This window comes from Trachymyrmex cornetzi, unplaced genomic scaffold (assembly GCF_001594075.2).
Source record: "Trachymyrmex cornetzi isolate Tcor2-1 unplaced genomic scaffold, Tcor1.1 scaffold99, whole genome shotgun sequence".
Lineage (NCBI taxonomy): Eukaryota > Metazoa > Arthropoda > Insecta > Hymenoptera > Formicidae > Trachymyrmex > Trachymyrmex cornetzi.
In genome coordinates, this window is record NW_017300343.1 from 3,742,314 (window position 1) to 3,764,172 (window position 21,859).

Below are 21,859 nucleotides of genomic sequence, written 5' to 3' on the forward strand. Positions count from 1 at the left end.
AATGCCTACGTAAATAGAGATAATATATTTCTGACAATGTTCGTATATTTCGCGGAGTTTCTGTAAGAAAAAACTTAAGTAACATTGATGTTTTACATAGATATCTAAAAGATGTCTTTTAGGTATCTTGTGCAATATGCATACGTGTTATCTAGAAAGTCTTTAGATAAGTTACGCGCTTTTAAATATCCGAAATGTTTATAGATCGAGTCCCCTTTATCGCCTCTTTAGTTAAATTTGCAGAAGCAAAATCGAAGGAGTAGGGAGAATGATTCAAACGATAATGCAACGTTAACTCAAGAACTGCCGTATAATAACCGCAGTATAGGATAGGCACATTGTCATGAAGCAAATGTTAATTTGTAACCTTCTGAAAGTAGAATTGAGCAGTCAAGTAGAATTACAGTCAAATAGAATTGGACATTTAGGTTTGCCCTTGAGAAACGAATTTCTTATGCATGATGAATTCGTTTCGTAAGAATACGAATAAGAGTCCGAATTTAAATTGATAAGTAAATTGTAATGTACTTCTGAGAAATGAATAATTGAGCGAAAATGATGGTGGAAAAGGATGAGTAAATTAAATTATTTATTATGTATTCAAAATAACGGTTGATTTTTTTTTGCGTACAGAAATATACCTAATTACTCAAGATAATCAACATTTTTTATGTAAAAAGAATGTATGCGTACGGAGAACACAATAAAATTGCACGCGTATCAGGATACATTAATATGCCCGATGTATACGCATATACATATATACATATCTATATCGTGGACAGAACGGTTGCAACACTTTTTCGGAATATAGCTTGTTTACCGAGTGATTGATTTTTACTTATGGATCTAACTATTTACATTTAACCTTTCTAGAAGCAAGGCTGAGTTCTGAAACCCATCGAAAAAAAGTGTTGCAACCGTGCGTACTGTCCACAACTGTACATATATAAATGTGTGTGTGTGTGTGTGTAAGTTATTTATACTTTATAGAAAATTAAAGTAAACCTGAAGAAGAAATTCTGCAAAAATATAACGACGGAGTCCATTTTATCATCACATTTAGATAATTATTATACATCACAACGTCTCATTTAATTTAAACAATTTTCCCATTTTATGAGCTATCTTAATCATTTCAAGTGTGTTGTATATTAAACTTAAATTAATAAATTATAGTTTTCTATATCAATTGATTGAATATATAACTAAAAAATTAAAAATTGGGAAAAAACAAAATGGGGGCCCACATTAACACCTTTTGCTGATAGATATATACATATCAGTCGTTTTTAGTACTTATTTTGTTTGACATATTCTTGTTTAACCTTGTTTTTAACATTAATCAATTATCGATAGTTTAATTAAAGTTTTAAATTTGCATAATTTCTTGATTGTAATAATTTTCTCCTTTTTATAACGCAATGTGTTTAATTATTATATGTTTAATTTCCGGTTTTTGTAAATATTTTTATGAGTAATCCCAGAGAATAACCACAGACTTTTAGTTTGTAATTTTAACACGCAATAAAAGAAATAGAGCGTTTGCATTACGCGGATGTACTCATGGAATCTGCAAAAAGAAAAATGTCACGTTCTACTACTGATAACTCGATTCTTTTCAATCCTGGAAATACTTTCGATGTAAAGTACGAAACTAAATAGTACCACAATAGTTTGCATAAAAAGTTACATCTATTGACAACTTAAATAAACCTTATTTTGTTTGAGAAATTTTCTCATTGTTTAGTAATTATTAGTTTTACAGAAGATTTTTATTCTATTATTTAATTAAAATTTTTCTGTTTGTAGAAATTCCATTCAGAGAAACGTTGGAAATCCAAAGAAAGTCATTGTTGAAGCAGGGAACAGAATTGGAGATAAAGTACAAGACGAAACAATATCATTTTCTGAAAATAGTAATTTCTTGCGTTCCAACTCTGAAACTGTATATGATGAATATGAAGAAGACAAAGATTATATACGTTGGCAATTACCGAAGATAAAAAAGTTACCAACCCTCTCATCCCTAGTACGTTTTCGTTATGTTGATTATTTATCTAGAAAAGAGCTTAGAATAGAATTAGATTTAATTAAAACATTATAATTATTAAACTTTTTTAAAAAAAGAAATATTTGTTAACAATTTGCTAATTTTATTTTTTTAAATATAGCATACTATTTTTTTATCATCAGATAGTACTTACATGACACCTTTCACGTATTCTGATATATCAATGGAAAAGTAAAATATTTGTATAGTAATGAATTTTTAAAAAATTTAATTTATAATTATTATATTATTTATCTAATAGTATACCCTTTTATCAATTTATATTTTGTTTTTTTATATTTAAATAATTGTAAATCAGTACATAATGGACAAAGTATTTATATAATAATATTTACAAATAATGATAATGTATACATAATTTTATATATTATATAGAATTACAAATATATCTATATTTCAATAGAAATTAATGAACTGAGAAAGGGGTAAGTGTATATGTATATTAAATTAAAGCAAAACTTCTTATAAAGACTCTTTAAATTAATCTAAATATGTTTTTTATAGAAATAAAAATTATATTATAATTTCAATGTGTATTAATTTGTTCTAGCTACGTGAATGGAGTGCGATACAGGTAATTCTGCTTTCGCAGCACCGTATACATTTTAAAAAACGTATAAATATATTATCTTCTTTATTTTTGTATTATTTTTTTGCACTAAATAATGTATCTAAGAGTTTGAATATTTTTTAATGTTTAATTTATTATCTATATTACACATACCTACTTTGTCATTATACAAAAGAAACCTTAAAAATGCATAAGATGAACAATATTAATACTTTATTTTAATAGTAATAATTTAAATTATATTTTATAATAAATTATTCGATATTTTAGTCCTTTAAAAATATCACTTAAAATAATAATGGAAATATTTTTTCATGTTTTTCCAATTTTTTTTTAGTTATACACGAAAAATATAAAATTATAATTTACTCTTTCTCGATTGCTTTTTTTCCAATAATTTTCAAGGTTTACAAATACCGTAGAATGTTATATACATAATGTGAAATAATGCAGCTAGAATAATGAATACTTTATTTCGCAGGTATCAGATGTGCACACTTTTCACATAAAAATTTTATCAAACAAAGGATAATTACATCATTCGACCAATTTAGCCTAAATCTCTAGAAACCGAAACAATGACTAAAAAAGCACTTAAAGCGTTAGAAAAAGAGCAAGCGGCGTCTGCAGCCGCTGAAGCTGAAAGAATTAGGTATGAGTTTAGATTGTTAATTATAAGAGAGAGAGAGATAACGATTAATTAAATCTGATTACTTAAATTACACAGTAAATAAAATGTTAACACTGAAATAGCAATAATCAACGCTTTTTATTAATAGTAATGGACGTCTATATAATGTATTATTAATTAATCTATTTTAGTAATTTTTTAAACTATCGAGATTTAGTTAAATTAATAAATCGATAATATTAATAAAATACGTTAGTATAGAAAATAATTGCTCACATTACACTTTGAGCTTTTTCACTATTTTGTTAATAAAATATTTTTAATCAAGAATGCAGATGATTAAAGATATGCAGGAAGAGATTCGATTAGAAAAGTACAATACGGAGAGACAAATATTCCTCGATGAACGTGAAGCAGCAATGCGAAAAGTTCAATTAGAAAAGACATTGTCTGTGCTTCATGATTACAACAGTGCATTTATGAAATATTTAGTTGCCTCCGAAGAAGAAGAAAATGTAAATATTATCTTTTCTTATTTGTATACTTATAATAAATAATTATATAAGATACTTATATGAAATACATATTTTTCTTTATTATAATATACGTTGTTTTTGCATATATATATATAGTTATTAATACCTTTTTTAATCATTTAACTATTTATTCTTGGATATCAAATATTGAATTAAATACGAATTATAATTGTATTAAACAGGCTTGTAACTCTCATAAAAGCACATTTTATGATATCTCTAATTTTTTTATAACCAATTTATTATTTTCAGTGGACTAGATACATGACTTGCGATGGATTGCCAGATCCTGGCAGTTTGTCCGAAATGAATACCTTTTTATTTTTATGGTCTATGGAAGACGAGAAAGTTAACATGAACAAATTTATTATAAAATTCAATATCATCATTTATGTACGTAAATTTAAAATAATTAAGCCAATTAATAATTCTGATGCAATTAAAAGTAAAAAATTTTATATTTACTATACAAAAGTATAGTAAATACTTAAATAGTTAGATATTTTTATATATGTTACGGGCAAAGTCCGCAAGTGGGCAATATCGACATTATACACTTGCGAACTTTGCCCGTAACATATACATTAATATATCACAATCAATTTAACAAAGATAAGAGATAGTATTTATAACGTTTTGTTTTTATTTATCATGAAAATAATAAAATATTACATATTTTCTTTTACAGCTGTTGACAAAACTCAACGAAATAATAGAATTCTCTTTAATTACCTCACCAGATTATATTATCGAATGCAAGATGGTGATAATATATTAAATTTAATAATATTATAATAATATATAATTATATGCAATCAACTTGCTATATGTGATTCTTAAATATATAAAATTTTAATATTTACATAAGTTAAATGCTTAACAGATTAGACAGCAATTTCGTGAAAAGCTTCAAGAATGGATAAATGCAGCGTGTTATTCTCTTTTACGTCAGATAGACAGGGATATGGTTCGCGAGGGCATAAAAACAGCAAGATACACTAACATTTCCGATCAAATCAGTTGTTCTATTTGGGTCTTGATAAAATTGCCTATTCCACTTAAACAAGTCACCGAAAAAGATCGGTACGTACTAGCATTTAATATAACTTTGCATACATATAATTTATAAGAATGAATACATTTCTTGCGAAATAACACATAAACGTGACAATTTAATTCATTATTGACTTCAAATTATAACTGAATTATTTTAACAGAAAATCTATCGAAGTTTATTTCAAGGAAATTGAACTGACTGTTAAAATGCCTTTAGACATTGATTGTTATTGTATGGCAATACGAGCATTGTGGGTAAAGTATGATCATTACTCTGATTCTTCGAGCTCGTATACTATGCCAAAACTACCAGAAGAATATGAGAGCATATATACTACAGGTACAAATTATAATTTGTTTACGAATTTTATTCTTTAATTTATTAGTTTGAGTAAGAAATGAAATTAACGCTAAGATATTAAAATAATATTGTTAGAAAAAAAACAATTAAAAATAAAATTAGCAGAAGATATAAGTTAATAAAAACTACTGGTTTTGATATATAAAAGTAACAATGATGAATAAGTTTTATTGATTTCCTGGAAATTATCGTACGTATACATACATACATGAAAATTGAAGTGTCGTATGAAAGTTTTATGTGTGCAGCAAAACTCGTAAAGAACCATATTATAAATACCTTTATTTTTGTAAAGAAATACGAGTTTATTAAATTTTTTTGTTTTTATGTATGCTTCAGATTTTTTAACCTATTGTCAAAATGAGTATAACACGAAATTAAAGATACGTGAAGAGCAGGTTGAAGGTCGTCGCCTTCGATTGGAAGAAAAAAATGCTATACTTGAGAAAATGGAGAACCCACCAGTTCTAGTACCTACAAAGCCTGAAAGGAAAGGAAAACAACAAAAAAAGCCGGAACGAATGCAAGGAGCGAAACGTCTAGAACAAGAACAAGAATCGGAACAATTACCTTATCTGCCAACACCAAATGAAATTATTCTACAAAGAGAAGGTACAGTTCTTAAATCGCATATAGTTGATACATTCATTAAAATTTTGAATTCTTTATTAAAAATAATTTATTATTATGTTTCAAAATATGTTAAAAAATAATATTTAAACATGTTAAAATAAAATACTTTTTACGTTGTAATTAATATATCGTAGCATTGTTAATATAAATGTAATAAAAACAAAAAAGATGAAAGAAAAAAGCTAAAAATTTTATTTAAATACCTTTTTTGGTTAAAAACTTGTAATCTATAGATGTTCAATTTTACAGGAATTAATCTTCTTTATATTAATTTATTTAATTTTATTGGATCCTGTTTCGTCTTAGAATTAATGTAATAATGAAGTCATTCTAGTAAATGTTCATTTTTCTTGCTTTTAGATGAAACTCGAAAGGAAATTAGAAAACTGCTATTCACACGCTGTGAAAAGACAGAGATAAATTTACGAAAATACAGGATACTTGGTGGCGTTTTACACATCGATTTAGTTTATCAGCCACCGCAACCAAAGGATATAAGAAGAGATATTATGCTTACCACATGTAAGCAATAATTGTTTTGATATAGTGAAATCATATATTTGTGTTGTAAATGTTGTCATTAAATGTTAACATTAATTCTTTGCAGTGCAAATTCCTAAAGAATTGAAATCTGTATCATTTTACAAGCCATATAAGGCGCCGCCTCCGGCACCAGATTCTGAAAGAACACCAGAAGTAATCGAAGCAGAAATGAAAGCTTTAGAGGCCGCAATGGAAGCATTGGCTCTAGTAACTTTAAAGTATATTTTTTTGATAAGTTAATTATAAATAAAAATTGGATACAACAATAGTAAAATATAATTAAAAAATTATTAGTGTACCAACTCAGTTCAAAATAGTTTCTCGAAAAGACAACTCGAAAATAAGTTGAACATTTTCAAAATTTCTGTTGATATCGATAAATTTTTTACTATAAATTGAATTGTTTATTTCAATTAATTTTTGAGTTGGAAATCAAAATAAGATTGAAAGAATGTCGATTCGAATTTTAAACGAAAAAAAATTTTAGAATCTAAGATTTGTGTATCACACATACGTATACAGAAAAATATTTAAAAATATATCAAGTTCCCATTACACATTCCTATTATATACATAATTTTTTGTTGCTCTAAAAAAGTATTTCAGCGCAAGTTTCGAATCGACAACTTTTTAATCTTAATGATTTCGAATAACGATATTATTTCAATGAACTATTTTATTTAAAAAACTTTTACGTTTTTTTTCGGTTAAATACTTAAAAAATCAATAGTTTTAATGAAAATGTAACCGCATAACCAAAATGTAATGCAGAATGACGAATTATAATTATAAGAACAGAATAATTGTATATAATAATAATATGTAATATTATCATTATATATAATTATATATAATTAATAATAGAATACTGTACAAGTCTTCTTAAATAAATAAAAGTTTTAAACTTTATGTCGCTATTATCTATAAAAAAATTTTATTTCCAATTGTTTAACATACTTATATACCGAATCACGTTCCATCAATTATATTTTTACAGGCTTCCCAGCTCTATTATTTGGTTCGAACCACCATTAGTGGCACATTGGATACCTGAGAAGAAAATATGGTCTACACAGGATGTACACGATATAAAATACAACGAGGAGAAGCAAACTATTACGTTTAGGACTGGCAGATTAGGCATCCACGGTCTTGCCACCTTTAAATTTATTAACATCCCTTTCCAAAGTTGGGAGCTCAAGCCTGAAATTAGCAGAAACATACGCGGTGGTATTGTGCTTAATGTGTCCGCTGCCATCGTTCAAGCAGAATTTATAGTCAGGGTATTCTATTCTTAGAACTCCTAACAAAATTATTTACAACTAGATTAGTTAAATACATGAAATACAAATACATAAGATACAAAATTTTGTACAAATGGCGCACACAAAAACGGAAAGTTAAATGAACGTTCCATGTAAAAAACAATACAAAATGTTAATGACTTTTCATAATTTTAACAAATATTTCATAAGGTGTATTACCACTTTTTAAGATTTATTTTATAAGGTCTATGTAAAATATTATTGTTATTTTCAAATGAAAAAAATCCTATTCGGTCGTTGGAAGGCGGATTTTAGTGTTTAATAATACGTTGTATTTTTACAATTTCTAATTCAAACTATGCGCCGATTACTTATTGTCGGTCTTGAAGCACAATTTTAAACTGAAGCTGCACTGAAAAAAAATATAGTCAATTTTGATAAATATTTAGTTGAATACTGCCAACTGGAAATTATAAAAATTTACACATTATTAGGCACTAAGACTAACTTTACCGAATATGGCTTTCTCATTCATTTATGTTGAATATTTTTCGGTGTATTTTTATGTAATATTGATTATTATTATTATTTTGATTATGTCAATATATTTGATAGTCCTTTATTTTCGTAGGAGGACTTGGTCTGCTTAAATTCGCTAGCTGGTGGCATGTCAACAGCGCTTAAAGAGATTATTGGAAAATACATGAAGCTGCACATCTTGATTGAGGTAAACATTGTCAACTTTTTACATATGATTTGCGTTTATAATAACACGAAAATTGAAATAAAAAAAATTTTGACTGATATTATCACTACTTTTAACGTATAGGATTAAGAGATACTTAAATAACTTCTTTTGTACGAGATAAACTACCTGTTTGTTTTCTAACAGAAGATGCGCGATGCTGGATGCGATTTGTTTCCAGAGCGAGACGCCTTTAGTTATGTGAAAGCTCTTCCGGTGAAACATCCAGTAACTGAGAAGCATCTACGAGAATGCATGGCTCTACTTTGCACAGCATATACGTTTTCCTGGTCGCGCTGGAACGCTAGTCGACATTCCAGAGAAATTGTAATACAATTTAAGGAACTTCACGGATGTGTTGCAAAAGAGGTCGGACATTAATTACTTTGCTATTATTGTAAAAAATGTAAAATAATACAATAATATACGAAAAGCTATTCCTAATATCGCTTAAACTTAATATAATTACTTTCATTTTATTTTTCATTTATTTTTCACTTTCTAATAAAACTAAAATTAAAAAGACAAAACATTGATTACGGACGTGTGAATGTTAATTAATAAAAAATTAATTTTTATTGCGCCAAATAATATAAATTAAAATAAAATTTTTTAATGTCTTATTTTCTTTTACAGCGAACAAATTTAACTCTTTTGGTAACTCCTTTGAAAACAGTGGCAGTATCCTGCACCGAAGTGAGCTCAGAATTTTCTAGTGTACCGTTAGATGGTGAAAACTCGAAGGTAATACAAGTTTTAATAAAAATTTAAAAAATTTTGAAAGTTATTAACAATTTATTTTAACAATTTTAATACATAAATGTGCGTATATTTGTAAGTGCAAGCGTATGCACTCTTAAAAGTGTAAAACTTTTATTTAAAGTTTTTTCATGTCTTTGACGGTTTATCAAATATTTCTTTATAATAAAGAAAATAATAAATAGTGAATAAGACACGCAAATGTATCTTAAAGAATAAACAAAACGCATAATGAATAATATACTATAATAAATACGTTTTTCAGTTTTATGCCGATCTGTATCACTTGGCACTAAAGAACGCCGGAATCAAAAGCCGTATATTGTTGAAAAATATCTCCTTCAAACTTGTCAATACCGTCGCAGAACTTTTAGGTCGCACTAATGTAATTAACATGTCATCTTAAAAATTAATTTTAATCAAACAAACAAATACATAGCATCTTTTAGTAGACGTGTTCATAGACCTGTACAAAATTTCCTTTATCATAATGCTATTAAAACGATTTACAACAATAATTATTATGTCTTTGCATTATATTAATTAAATATTATTATATATTGTTCATTAATGGTACATTAATTTTTTACATATAATATAGTCTATCCTTTTGTAATATTTACATGAGCATAAAAAAGCCATTGAAAATGAACATATCGTATATAATTCTTCAGTTTCTTGCAAAGTATGTGAAGTTTGATTTAAATATGATCTGTCAGAATAATTATTACTTATATTAGATTATACTATTAAATTATAGATATACCTAGAGTAGATTATATTAATATTAAATTAAAATCAATAAAAAATAATAAACGGCAGAAGTGAAATTATGTATTGTTCGAGAGAGCTTGCGGAGCGTCATTTGCCGAAGCATAAAAGCGTTGAATGAAATAAAAGCGTTTAGATATAGATTTTAATGTCAAAGTTTAATTGTAATAAATATTTTTTTCATTTCCAACTACCGACTTTTTTCTTCAATACACCGGTTTCAAGATATTTCTATTTCTCTAAAATATTTGGAGATTCTTGTCCAGCATATGACTTTTAGCGTAAAAGTCTCCACTTAAAAGCCTTTTCTATATAAGTACTAAACTATACATAGATGGTATGATCATTCTACGTTTAAGTCGAGCGTAACCATTCTCAAATCTATTTTCTAGATCTTCCTGCAGATTATATTTTATATAAAAACAAAATTTTATATAAAGACGCAGATCAAACTTATATAAAACAAAAATAATAGCTAATCTTGTATTACAATCACTATTTCAGATTTTTTCGAAAATAATGTGTTAGGAACATAATTTAAATGTCTATACATAATTTCAGATGCATGTATCCTATTCCGAGTTTTAAAATGCATTAATTTTAAAAGTATGTAGCATCTTTTTCCTAACAGTAATTTTGTAATTGCACATTCAATCTCGGAAACCGTTCGAAATAGGACACATGTTTATATAAATGATTTATTTTAAAGCGAAACCATCATCTCCCAGAATATTTGCCTTTCTTGCTGAGATATCCTGTATATGTACTTGGAGCATTTGTTATCATGTTTAAACTCAACCAAAGTGAAATAAAGACAATAGGAAAGATAATATGTTTAAGTACAATTGATGTAACACATAAACTATAATGATAAAAGACAAAATATTATTTAAGAGCATTTAAAGCAAAATGAATTGAAATAAAATAAACTTAATTTTTATCCATGATTTGAAAATAACAATACATTATATTTTTTTATATACGCCGCAAAAAAGTGGAAACATTCAACAAGAACCAAATATAGGAAATAATGTAAAATGTTACAATAATAATGATATTCTTGAAAGTTTAGGAAGCAAAGTCTTCTATATTTATATTTATCTAAATATACATGGAATATATATGGATAATATTTAATATTAAATATTACAATATTATCATTATTTTAAAAACACTATAAAATGTTTACAAACAGAAATATTTTTTAGCTAGAATTACTTTTCTTCTGAAAAGTAAATGTATTTGATAATAATAAATTGTGGATTTTTATACACATATAGATGAGTGAGAAATTTTATGACGTACAGCAGTAGATCCATTTATATATTATCCATAGGATACCAATGGAGATGATAGTTTTCACCACTGTGACGTACAGATATACTCTAAAAAAAATGCAACATAAATATTTTAATTATCTCGATTATATTTCTTAAACGTAAATTATATAAATTCTGTTTTATTATTTATATATCTAAAGCACTATTTCCAAAATTATAACTATATATATAAATCTTGTTACAATTTATATACACGCTACATTTATTTTATACATTAATTTCCGAAAAGTAATCAGATGTTTTATTTCCATAATTATAAAATGGATCCAGATTAATAATCGAGTCAAATCTCAAGCCAAACTTTAACCATACCTCAAACCAAACCTAGAGACAAATCTTGAGATAAACCTAGTGAACGTCGTGTGTCTATTTAATTGCATAATACACATAATTTAAACCACGATATTAATCGCAGAAATGCTTGAGACACTCACGAAGTTTGACTCGTTTCTAGATTCAGTTTGACGCTATAAGTACAGTTCGATAATCTGAACGCACTTTTATATATTATCTGAAGCTGCGAACATATTTTCGAATAATAGTTCTCAAACTGTTTTGGAGAACAAAACATTCTCTATCAGTTCTTGAACATTTGAGAAAAACTAAACATACTATCTAAAATCAATATTCATTTTGGATTTGTTGCTTTCACATTGATTTTACGGTGCCTAAACTTAAAACAAAATTTATTCCTATAAACAGCAAGTAAATAAATTAAAAATAATAATCAACTGTTCACAAACAGTTTTTTAAACTGTTCATAAACATTTTGTAAACATATCCATATAAAAAATAAAACAGTTTTCAATATATTTTCAAATTGCTTCTTGAAAATGCGCTTTTTACAAGAATCGATTTTTTTAATGTTACTCAAATGTAAATATACGTTAATAATTTTAATATTATTTATAATATATTTATACCTCCTATTATGTGCTCTAGCTTCCTCCAATCGATTTATGTCTTCGTGAAGAAGAAATTTTTTTACACCAATGACACCATGTCTACATATTGAAAGATAAAATTTGTCTTTTAATTGTTTTTATTGTAATGGTTATTTAAAAAGTTACAAATATAATACTTACTTGCCAAATTCTTTAATGTCAAGATAGGAATAATCGAAAGAAAACATATCAAGATTTTCAGGCGGTATTAAGGACATCAGAGTCAACCTATTTGTATCGCTGTATTTCCATTTACGGAATGAAAAATAACTAATAGCGCGACTAACCACAAACAGTTTTCTCTGCAGTCGTACTAACCTAAATTATATGTTACTTATTAACATAAAATATTTGATTATAGCAATACAACTTTACTCTGCATATTACTCAATCTATATAAATTCAAAATTCGCAAATAAAAAAAAACAGATTTTAGACAAAACATGTATATTTTTATAAATACATTGTTATTAAACAAAAATTATTTTCAAATATGTATAGTATAGGAAGAGAGTGAGAGAGAGAGAGGGGGGGGTAGAAAAACGGAATATCTATATCTAGATCTACATCAATTAGATATACACAGAATGATATTCCAAATTAATGATACATAAACTTGTGTTTTTACTATAAAAAAAGTATATCATTTTAATTTGAGGAGTATATAAATCTTGCCGATTGAGTAAAATACATACATGAATAATTTACATTAGTTTAACTATAGTTAAATATTTAATTTAAATCTTACATAGGTTGTCGTCCAGAGAATTTTAAAATGAAATCTATTAATATGGCTGGCAGAATGTGCAATAGTATCGTTAATACATAGAACAAAACAAAATTATCAGTCAATATTGTATGAGGAGTCCAGACAGTTCCTTCGAAAGGCAGTTCATTTACAACACTGTGTAACAACTCAATACAACTTTGATATGTCATATATTTCTGATTTGTACCGTTTAAAACAAAAACCGTAGAATCTGCTGTAAAACTAGTAATAAATAAAATCATTAATTAATTAATTAATTAAAAAATAAATAATAATAGTTTTAAAATTTACGTGAAGTTTTATAAAATTTGCATTAAGTTTCAGAAATAATCCAAGTTATGAATTTTTAAATTATGAGAGGCACAACATATTATGAAACGTTATTAATTAATTATTTCAATTTCTCGTGTAAATTAAAATTTACTTCAAAATGTTATTTCGGAATACTGCAAATCTACAGTATTATAAAATATTATTCGCTCTATGTGGTACCATAAGATCATTGTTTTTTATTATAATGCCTATAATTTGTAATTAACGATTTCTTTCTGAGAACAAAAGATATAAAATGTATAAAATTCTGTTTTTTTTTCTTTTGAGCAAATGTGCTCAAATTTATTTGTCCAATTGTGAGACGTAATTTGTTCCTCATGATACTTAAAGGACCTTTTAAGCATAAGCAAGTTTTAAAAGATTCTGATATGTTTAATCATATTCTGATTAATTATAACTATTATACATCTTGTGTTAAACTGATTAGTTAGAGATGTAGAAAATGGGATGGCAATTTTAAGAAAAGATCACCTAAGAAAGACCACCAGTATTTAATGAAAAAGTAACGGAAATTGTTTTTTCCAATAGACAACAGTAACTTGGAATTACTTTTTACAATGAGTAACAAATAATTGTAAGTCAAGTATTAAAAGAATTCCCAAACTTGCAAAATAAAATAAATAAGGCGCATAATTATAAATAAGTTAGTTGGAAAGTAAAGAAAACTTTTGTGTTTATAATTTAATACAATTAAAAATGCATGCATATATAAGTTGATGATCATACGTCGTTAATCCTAGTTTCCAACATATGACTATTATAGCTTTGATGACAACGTCTACTGGTATTACATCTTCATTAACAGTTTTACTCAAGTAGGCTACTCGTATTATTCCTTTTCCGCCACCAATAAAAAGCCCCATTGGACCATAAACATTATCTATCCATCCTGGCATTGGTTCTTTTTCTGTTATCGTCACTACAGTATGAAATATATTTGTTATAGACTATTATTGTTAGAATATTTGAATTATAATAATATTATTAAGTAATTTTTTTATCCATTATACAATCGAAATGGGAACAATTGTAAAACTCTATATTTATAATTTATTTATAACAAGTAAAAGTATTTCAGATATTTGGTTTAAAAATATATTTTTTTCTAATTATGATATGTATACAAACAGATATTATATAGTTATAAATAAAAGTATACCAGCTTCTAAATTACAATAAAAATTTAAATACATATCTTTCTGTTGATCGAAAATCGATACTAGTAAAAAATATTAGCATTAGGGACGCAGTATTTGAATTTTGAAAATTTATGATATATTTTTTAAAAAAACATATAATTCAAAGTATAATATAAAAAAAGATAAAACTAGTATATTTATTATCTTAATTAAAACATTGTTCCAACTGAAAATTTAAAAAATGTTTTACTAAAATTAAACTACTAATTTTGAAATACCTGATGTATATGTGTCAATTCTATCAATAAAACGTATGTTCTATCTTCCTACTTTCAGTGCTAGTATTATTTTCACAAAAAATTATTCTAATAATACAATTATTTCAGTAAATTTTATTATAAAACAAAATGAATATAAAATATTCGGCATGGCACATAAAGTATTACATTAAAATAAAAATTAATTTTTAATAATTAGAAGGTTACTTACCAATGGAAGGTCTTATAATCGCGCAAGGTAAGGAGGAAGAATATTCCTGTATTACACTTTCCGCCAAATTTTTTGAAAAAATGTACGTATTGGGAATGTAATCTAAATATCTATACATAATTTCAAGTATATACAGAATTAAAAAATCTCATTTAAAGGGTGATATAAATAAAAATAATAGCTCTAAGGAAACAAATTTCTTTAAATATATCTTTGTATATAAAATGTGTAGGCGTGATTTTTATTTGATTAACTTACTTTGCTGTAAAAACGTTTAAAGTGTGCTCATCCAACAACTCAGCTATTTCGATCATTTTCTGCCAATCAGTTACAGGTGGATATATTTTTTCTTCAACGATTGGCTCATTTACGTGTGCAAACGCTGTACTAACATACACTAATGCCTTCAACAGATAAAAGCAATTAATTTAAAAAATCTTTAGCATAAAAAAGTTTAAATAATAACAATATGGATAGTAAATTTATACATTGCGGGAAAAATTTCTGATTGAAAATAGACGAATCAGAATTTTTTGATTAAATCAATTATACTCCTAACTGAGATAATTAGATGTTCATTTATGATTACACAGGAATATGGAGTGATATGATCAAAATCTTAAAATTGATTTGTTTATTTTCAACTAGAAATTTTTCTCAGTGCAGATATTACTTACATAATAAAATTTTAATTATGTCATTATTTATTTAAATATATTTTATTTTATTATTATTACTTTTTTTCATTATTTTAATATTTTATTATTATTAATTAATTTTATTTTAATATTATTTGAAAGATACGCCATAATAATCATTGAGGATAGAATTGAAATATGTGTGTATATAAGTTGTTACAATATTACTACAACGTAAGATGCACCATAATACACAAAGAATTATTTATTAATATAAAATCCTCAATCGCAGCTACTCTCTCTCTCTCTCTCTCTCTCTCTCTCTCTCTCTCTCTTTTCGACTTACTATTAAATTCTTCATACTTTGCGCTAAAATACAGATGTCCCTCGTTGCTCTAGTATTGGCAAAAATGGCGTATTTTAAACTGTTATTAAATTTTACATCCCCCGCTACATGTATTATTATAGTCACTCTTTCAATTAGCATTTGTCTGTCCGCAACCGATAAACTTAATTCTTTTTCACTAACATCGCCAGAAATTGGAATCAATTTCTCAAAATTCGAAGGTTGCTCTTCGAGCAGTTTTTCATATAACTGAAATAAAAGAGCGTTGTAATTTAAGCAAATGTTTTTGTTGTAATATTTATAATAATTTCTAAGATTTTTTAATAAATTTACAACAGACAAATAGAACATTTAATTTTAGTGTTTGTAACAATCTTACTTTAAATGTCCAATAATTTATTACATAATAGAATTTATATAAGAGAAATATGAAAAAAGGTTATTTTTTGCCTATATAATTATTAAATGATAATTAATCATTGGAAACTTCGTGAGATCGTTTAAAGAAAAAAACAATTATTTATCTATTAGATCCAGAGATTGTTACAAAAATCGAGATTTATAACTGATTGCACTGAAATAGTCCGAAATATTTGTTTCACACATTTTCCTCGAACTTGATGGATAAATAATTAATTATTATTTCCTGTTTTTAGAGGATCGCACGAATAATTCCTAATGATTAAAGGTTTCGTATCTATACTTTGTTCAACAACATTAATCACTCTTATAAGGGAATTAACGGTATAGCGGACAAAGTAAAGATGATTCTGTATATATGTAAATACGGTGTGTTCTCTCTCTCTCCTCTCTCTCTCTCTCTCTCTCTCTCTCTCTCTCTCTCTCACAATCGATCCCAGGTTTATAAAATTGAATAGGTAAAATAATATCGACATTCTCACTATTCTCGCTATACCACTTGTATACGCAAAGGATAGTTAATCTTGTTGAAAAGGTCTCTTTTATATCTTCAATTAATACTGAATAAATAACCGTTTTAAATAATAATACTATAATATTATAAAGAAAATTTTTTGTCAAAAATTTTCTTTATAATATTGTAGCATTATTATTTAAAAAGGTTATAAATTTAACAATATGATATTTTAATGTAATACTTAAAAAATTTTAACAATCTTGCGTTGTGTGCGTTGTTACAAATACCTCGCTCAATGGATGTCGCGTAAATGTCGTAATTTGTGTATAAGAGTCGATTTTTTAAATATAAATATTTACTTAATTTCTACCCACATTTTTCTATCGATTTAATAACTATTTTAAATATTTCATTATGTTACATTGCGTTGCTAATTGTAAGCCACACACAAATGACGTACAGATATTACTTTTGTGCGATATGCACATTCCAATGGAGTGAGACATTATTATAAAAAGTCTGTTCTTATATATGTATAAATCTGTTCTTATATGTAAGTTGAATATATATATTCAACTTACCGGTAAATTTAATAGTTTTTCAAGCCTTTCGTTCATATTTAATCCTTTCTTCGGTCGCATTAATAGAAATATTTCACGAACATCTGGACAAGATCGTAATATCTTTTCGATAAAAACTTTGCCCAGAAATCCTGTTGCACCAGTCAATAGTATACTTTGTCCAGCGTAAAATGCAGGAATCGACTTGGCTGGATCAACAGTCACCGTTTCCATTATTTTTAAAAATAAAGTGCTGATAGAAGCACTTAGCAATACAATACAAAACGTATAGGTAATGGTACTTGATTGTCACTTTTACTATACCGATAAATGTTTGTATGGACAATGCTTATATATAAGATTGACTAAATACAATTTAAATTATTTCTGTCTTATAGCCGTAAGATAATGAAATCTGTCGGATAATCTATGCTTTTAGTAAACCGAAAACAATTATAAACGTGCAATTCAAAGTTGAAAGAGCAAGCATACAATACAGTTGTTTTATTTGAGGATTTATTATTCGAGAATTTGCTATTCGCTGTTGACATACCTGTGACCACATTCCATTATTCACGACATACATTTTAATATTCCGGGATATAAATTATCGTATTTCGATTATGGTCTCAAGACGTCCGTTTCACAAATTAAATTATTTTTCAATAAAAAAATATTTCTGTTGATTATACAGAATTATAGATCACTGACTGATTGTTTATATTCTACATCATTCTATAAGTGATGGAAAAATCAAACTTTAAGTTAAGAATTATTGTTTCATAAAATTGCAAATAATAAATATGTGTAAAAAATGCTGTATTTTTTTTTAAATCTTGTTCTATACAAATGAAACAGAAAACGAGATCCTATAAATATGTAAAGAGAGAGAGAGAGAGAGAGAAATATGTTACAATTCATTATATATGTTTATTATATTTTACGCTCATATATAATATTCATTATATATGAGCGTAAAACATTTTTACGCTCATTCCGTTTAGCTAAAAAAAGATTTGTTTATGGGGGAGCTGAGTAGGCAGACAGTCAGCCCTCCCTACCGTTAAAAACAACTGATTTGGAAAATTAAATAAACAGGATTTATGCGCTATTTATGCGCTACTATTTCCAGTCATTTTTTATTTTTGCTCTGCAACCCTTAAGGAACTTCCCTCTTGGAACGAACAGTCATATTTACCCCTAAGTCGTTTAAAATTGCAAAATTAAATACTCTGACTATGCAAAACAATTCTCTGATTTATGCCCTACTATTTCCAAGCATTTTGAATTTTTGCGCTGTAAACCTTAAGGCACTTTCCTCTTAGAGCGAACAATCATATTCACCCCTAAGTCGTTTAAAATTGCAAAATTAAATACACTAACTGTGCAAAACAATTCTTTGATTTAGGAAGTGTCACGAGTGCTCCGTCGGAATGTTCGTTTGCTCATCCTTAGTTCAAAAGTTATACGAAATTTAAATTTTGGGGGGTCAACTTTACGCCAGCCTCCCAATATTAAAAAATCGAATATTGTTTTGCATTCGTTTGCTCATCGTTTGCTCACGAATGCGCCGTCGGAATTTCCGTTTGTTCATCCTTAGTTCAAAAGTTATACGAAATTTAAATTTTGGGGTCCAACTTCACGCTAGCTCCCCAATATTAAAAAATCGAATATTTTTTTGATCATGATTTCGGAACGTGCGACTCCTAAAACCTCACGATACAAATCTTCACCGAAATCGGAGAACATTTAAAATTTCGGTAACATTTCCATCCGCCATATTGGTTCAGCCATTTTGAATTTCGAAATTTTTATGACAATTTCGGAACGAGCGATCCCTAAAACCCCCGAATACGAAGCCACATCGAAATCGAAGTACTCCAATATCCCTTTGAAAAGAGGCTTCAAAAAAACGTGACACGCTAATTTTAATATAGGAATACAGTCTAAAATGAGATTCTTATTGTTTATTTTTAATTTTAAGTTTTTTGCACATATTAAACACTATGATCGTGACTTTTAAGTATCTTCTGATGATCAGAATTTGATAGTTGCAGCTTAGGTAATTACTATGCTGTACTATATCTAGATTAATAATAATTAATTATGACTTTATAGATCCAGTTTTATTCCTTTATTCTGATAGTTGTTTTTGACATTTCTGATGATCAATCAATACAAAAACGAGTAATTTTTTGAAAATTCAGAGGATATTAAAGCGGCCTTACTGACTTTTCTTCTTAATAATAAAAAAGGTAAAATTGAAGATGAAATTCCTCTTATCTTCATTTTTACCTTTTAGTAAAATAGTTTAAAACTTACGTTGGTTGACGTCCAGTGAATTTTAAAATTAGATCTATTAATATAGCTGGTAGTATATACAATAATATTGTTAGTATATAGAATAGGACAAGATTATCGGTGAATATATTGTATGAGGTGTCCAGATAATTCCTTCTAAAGGTACCTCATATGCAATACTTTCTAATATATTTCTATATTTCTATATCACCTTGATATGTAATGTATTTCTGACCTGTGCAATTTACAACTAAAGGTGTGGAATCTGTAATAATGCTAATAATAAATAAAGTTATATATTATTTACGTACAATTTTAAATAAGTATTAACTAACCTTGTTTTAGTGCTTAAATTCAATGAAAATGGTAATGGAGAAGATTGAAATTAACGTGCAAAAATATCATTATTTTAATTATATAATGTTCAAACATTCTTCCTTTTTTTAATTGAACTTCACTGATTATCAATGCCAGATATATCACTAGGTAATTAGTGACTATCCACTGATTCAGATTTAGAGAGCAAATAATATTATATTTAAATACATAATATTTAATACATATTTAATACATAATAAACAATCTACGCTATAAATAATTATAATTATAAACATAGTTATTAATTAAATGCATTTTGCAGTATATTTTTATAAATAATAAACAGTATATCCATTTATATCTAAATATAAATGCTATTGAATATATATATTATATATACATATATATATGTATGTTTGCACTTTTAACCTTAACACTGTACAATTGAGTCATTCCATGTTTATTAAAGCGATTGGCTTACTATAAAATGATTATATATTTTAACTCGCACGTAGTAGCTATAAATGTTTCATCGACCATGTCGATATAACAAAAACGTTTTAAATGTTTCAATATCTTTAACTTGCATTGCTCTCATAGATTTGTTAAATTATTTATGTTAAATTTTTTTTAAATAATGAACAAAATGACAATTGATCCAGCCAAATCAATTCCTGCATTTTACGCTGGACAAAGTATACTTTTGACAGGTCCAACAGGATTTCTCGGTAAAGTGTTTATCGAAAAGATATTACGATCTTGTCCAGATGTTCGTGAAGTATTTCTGTTAATGCGTTCAAAAACAGGATCAAATATTAACGAAAGGCTCGAGAAAATATTAAACTTACCAGTAAGTTGAATATACAAAGACAAACTTTTGAAAAACTTATTTAAAGATTTTAAAGCATTTTTAAGATTAAAACAATTTTATTACATTTATATAAATGTTTAGTAAACAAAATTTCTTTCTAAATGCTATTGCAACATTATCGCTGAAAATAATTATTCTTCAAAAGAATATTTGTAAATTTTTCAAATGGTAAATATAATAAAATATTTGAATGCATTACTTAAGAATTAAATATTCTATTTTTTATAGAAAATTTAGTAAAAATATGTTAGAAGAATATATAACACAGAATTTATAAATTACAGCGATATTCTATTTTAGCTATTTGAAAAATTGCGCAAAGAGCGACCTTCGATTTTTGAGAAACTAATTCCAATTTCTGGTGATGTCAATAAGAAAGAATTGGGTTTGTCGGCTACGGACAGGCAAATGCTGGTTGAAAGAGTGACCATAATCATTCATGCAGCCGCGAGTGTGAGATTCAATAACAGTTTAAAGTATGCCACATTTGCCAATACCAGAGCAACAAGAGACATCTGTATTTTAGCAAAAAATATGAAGAATTTAATCGTAAGTCAAAACTAAAATTATATGTGTTTAAATGATCATTCTCTGTCATACAATTTATGTAATAATTTTTATTTTTATTTGAATGTTCTTCAAAAACACAAATTATTGTGTACTTTTCAAGTTTAACAAGAAACGTGTGTGTTCTTTTTCAAAGCAAAAATATATAAATTTCATAGATTATTTTATTATTATGTCTGAATAATTATGTAAAATTTGAGTATGATTCTTTTATCGGTTCAAACGCTACTTAATTTTTTGTTTTTGTTAATTGTAACTATAATTACTTTTACAAAGTATAACTTTCCCAAGCCTGATTGTATACATATGATGATATACATATGTACAGTCCGAATATTCTTAGTAACTTTTAAAATATAATAAATTCGGAAAAATATTTATTCTAATTTTTAGTGTTTTATATATATATATATATATATATA

At 26.5% G+C, this 21,859-nt stretch overlaps 4 protein-coding genes across 4 annotated transcripts in view; 3 read left to right on the forward strand and 1 right to left on the reverse strand.

Annotated features, from left to right (window-relative positions):
* The first annotated feature begins 1,503 nt into the window (after nucleotides 1-1,503).
* On the forward strand, nucleotides 1,504-2,768 carry LOC108770184 (uncharacterized). Its single transcript, XM_018521596.1, has 3 exons — nucleotides 1,504-1,649; nucleotides 1,813-2,032; nucleotides 2,625-2,768. The coding sequence occupies exons 1-3, from the start codon at nucleotides 1,567-1,569 to the stop codon at nucleotides 2,766-2,768; spliced, it is 447 nt and encodes a 148-aa protein (XP_018377098.1). The 5' UTR covers nucleotides 1,504-1,566.
* LOC108770181 (axonemal 84 kDa protein) lies at nucleotides 2,625-9,655 on the forward strand. Its single transcript, XM_018521592.1, has 15 exons — nucleotides 2,625-2,648; nucleotides 3,127-3,297; nucleotides 3,605-3,791; nucleotides 4,065-4,205; nucleotides 4,501-4,575; nucleotides 4,696-4,895; nucleotides 5,030-5,208; nucleotides 5,569-5,841; nucleotides 6,223-6,384; nucleotides 6,470-6,623; nucleotides 7,403-7,688; nucleotides 8,302-8,397; nucleotides 8,563-8,784; nucleotides 9,052-9,159; nucleotides 9,440-9,655. Exons 2-15 carry the CDS (start codon nucleotides 3,224-3,226, stop codon nucleotides 9,578-9,580), a joined length of 2,298 nt encoding a protein of 765 aa, XP_018377094.1. The 5' UTR covers nucleotides 2,625-2,648; nucleotides 3,127-3,223; the 3' UTR covers nucleotides 9,581-9,655.
* A 1,584-nt stretch (nucleotides 9,656-11,239) lies between these two features.
* On the reverse strand, nucleotides 11,240-17,614 carry LOC108770070 (fatty acyl-CoA reductase 1-like). The gene is made up of 9 exons (XM_018521365.1): nucleotides 17,402-17,614; nucleotides 15,944-16,192; nucleotides 15,218-15,363; nucleotides 14,960-15,069; nucleotides 14,058-14,250; nucleotides 12,978-13,220; nucleotides 12,371-12,547; nucleotides 12,209-12,289; nucleotides 11,240-11,330 (listed from the first exon to the last, which is right to left on the reverse strand). Exons 1-9 carry the CDS (start codon nucleotides 17,612-17,614, stop codon nucleotides 11,240-11,242), a joined length of 1,503 nt encoding a protein of 500 aa, XP_018376867.1.
* Nucleotides 17,615-20,629: 3,015 nt separating this feature from the next.
* Nucleotides 20,630-21,859, forward strand: part of LOC108770260 (fatty acyl-CoA reductase 1) — a 5,995-nt gene continuing 4,765 nt past the window's right edge. Inside the window, exons 1-3 of the mRNA XM_018521752.1 lie at nucleotides 20,630-20,849; nucleotides 21,171-21,419; nucleotides 21,831-21,859. The exon at nucleotides 21,831-21,859 is cut by the window's right edge and continues 93 nt beyond it. Coding sequence (XP_018377254.1) covers nucleotides 20,637-20,849; nucleotides 21,171-21,419; nucleotides 21,831-21,859 — 491 coding nt within the window. The 5' untranslated portion in view covers nucleotides 20,630-20,636. The remainder of the gene's footprint in view (nucleotides 20,850-21,170; nucleotides 21,420-21,830) is intronic.

Bases quoted from the DNA above. Each gene is read 5' to 3' on its own strand.
- LOC108770184 (XM_018521596.1), top strand. From the start codon at position 1,567: ATGGAATCTGCAAAAAGAAAAATGTCACGTTCTACTACTGATAACTCG. The intron at 1,650-1,812 runs GTACGAAACTAA...TTCTGTTTGTAG, and splicing joins GGAAATACTTTCGATGTAAA to AAATTCCATTCAGAGAAACG. The intron at 2,033-2,624 runs GTACGTTTTCGT...AATTTGTTCTAG, and splicing joins TACCAACCCTCTCATCCCTA to CTACGTGAATGGAGTGCGAT.
- LOC108770070 (XM_018521365.1), bottom strand. From the start codon at position 17,614: ATGGAAACGGTGACTGTTGATCCAGCCAAGTCGATTCCTGCATTTTAC. The intron at 15,364-15,943 runs GTAAGTCGAAAA...TATCTGTTGAAG, and splicing joins AAAGTATGAAGAATTTAATA to GCATTAGTGTATGTTAGTAC. The intron at 12,290-12,370 runs GTAAGTATTATA...TTCAATATGTAG, and splicing joins GACATTAAAGAATTTGGCAA to ACATGGTGTCATTGGTGTAA.
- LOC108770181 (XM_018521592.1), top strand. From the start codon at position 3,224: ATGACTAAAAAAGCACTTAAAGCGTTAGAAAAAGAGCAAGCGGCGTCT. The intron at 4,206-4,500 runs GTACGTAAATTT...TTTCTTTTACAG, and splicing joins AATTCAATATCATCATTTAT to CTGTTGACAAAACTCAACGA. The intron at 6,624-7,402 runs GTATATTTTTTT...ATATTTTTACAG, and splicing joins TTGGCTCTAGTAACTTTAAA to GCTTCCCAGCTCTATTATTT.